Source organism: Charadrius vociferus, unplaced genomic scaffold (assembly GCF_000708025.1).
Source record: "Charadrius vociferus isolate BGI_N301 unplaced genomic scaffold, ASM70802v2 scaffold1608, whole genome shotgun sequence".
NCBI lineage: Eukaryota > Metazoa > Chordata > Aves > Charadriiformes > Charadriidae > Charadrius > Charadrius vociferus.
This window is the reverse complement of record NW_009649572.1, coordinates 95820-97300: the sequence shown is the minus strand read 5'-3', so window position 1 is coordinate 97300 and position 1481 is coordinate 95820. Positions and strand designations below refer to the sequence as shown.

General features: G+C 59.2%; 1 protein-coding gene across 1 annotated transcript in view; it reads right to left on the bottom strand.

The window, feature by feature from the left end:
• The window catches only part of PAX5 (paired box 5), a gene marked incomplete at its 5' end in the record, with an annotated part of 206804 nt that overhangs the window by 110625 nt on the left and 94698 nt on the right, over window positions 1-1481 (bottom strand). The window contains one exon of the mRNA XM_009890328.1: window positions 154-255. Within this exon, the coding sequence (XP_009888630.1) occupies window positions 154-255 (102 nt within the window). The remainder of the gene's footprint in view (window positions 1-153; window positions 256-1481) is intronic.

Below are 1481 nucleotides of genomic sequence, written 5' to 3'. Positions count from 1 at the left end.
GCTCTCACCTCCCCTTCCCCTCCAGCGCTGCTCTCTCTGCCTCGCGCTTGCCTCAGCGCAGAGCATCCACGGAGCGCCACGCTTTCCTCCTGAAATGCTGTCTTTTTCCCTTCTTTTAATTTTTTTTTTTTCCCTCCCCGTTTGAAGACTCACCAGGCACCATTCCTGTCAGCGCCGGAGCGGAGTAGCTGCCCTGTCCGGCAGGCGGGACGTGCGGAGGGTATCCTGGGAGGGTTGTGCTTGCCAGCTCGCGACCTGAGGAATCAAACCAACAAATCACCACGTGAGCATCACGACGAGCGGACACGGTTTTTACATCTCCCCGAGCGCCCACGAACACAGCCATGCATTTGTCATCGCTGCTCTGCGAGGACCAGCGTGGGATTTCCAGCCGGGCAGGGAGGGCAGGCACAGCTCTGCTTTCGCTATGAGCTGCCACAAAGCTCCGGCGAAGTGAGAGACGGGAAAGGGAAGAGCAGAGCTCTGCAGGGAGAGGAAAGCGCCCGTCTGAACTCCGGCTGCTCGCCCCTATTCCCACTCCCTCCAAAGCTTCAGATTTGTAAAGTCAGAAACAGTGAAATGTGAAATAACATTCATCTTAATGACATTTTCCCAGAAAACCCTTCAGAAAATCACAGCGCACAGGCTGACGGTTTGCAGGGAGCTAAATACAAAGGCGGACATTGTTTTTATCTCTTATTAAAGCCAGATAAACAAAAAGAACAAACACAAAACATTGAGACATGGAGACAGTTTAAAATATAGTTTGCTGTGGTGCCAGAAGGCGGCTCAGATTCGCAGACACAGCCTGATGTGGCACTCTCAGACTGCAGAAACATGGGTGTTTTATCATCCAAGTACCCACAGGTCTTCCACAGAAATAACCCCGCATACAGCCGGCAGTGGGGCGTCGTCCCCCTGCTCTGCCCCTGCACCAGGGGTCCGGGGTCCCCCCTCCCCACCCCCAGTGCCGCCGGCAGACCTCGCTGCAGGGAGCGAAGGCGGGACGTGCAGACAGCACAGCTCGCGCAGTGCTGCATGTGAGACGTCCCAGACCTGCCCAGACACTGCCTCCCGCGTGGGGACCCCGGGACGGTCGCCGTCCCCACGGGCTGCCGCACGCAGCAGGAACTCAGGGAAACCGCTGTCTGCTGTGGCCTCAGGAGAAAGGGATGCTCCCGTGACCCCAGCGGGAAGATCCATCCCTCTCCACAGAGGGAACCCTGGAGCCCACCCGTGGTCTTCTGGACTCCCACAGCACCCTGTGAGATCACTTATCCGAGGACAAGTAGCCTTCAAAGAGCGCGCAGGGGCATGGCAGCATCCACCCTGGGACACCACGGCCGGGTCTGCGCTGGACGTGGCGCTGCCGTCCTGTCCCGGTGAGCATCACGCGCTGCTCAGGCCACTGCTCTGCTGCGGGGACGTGTCCCATCCCTCCGCCCTCCTGCCAAGCGGCTCCTCCGGAGGCGGGCACGCGC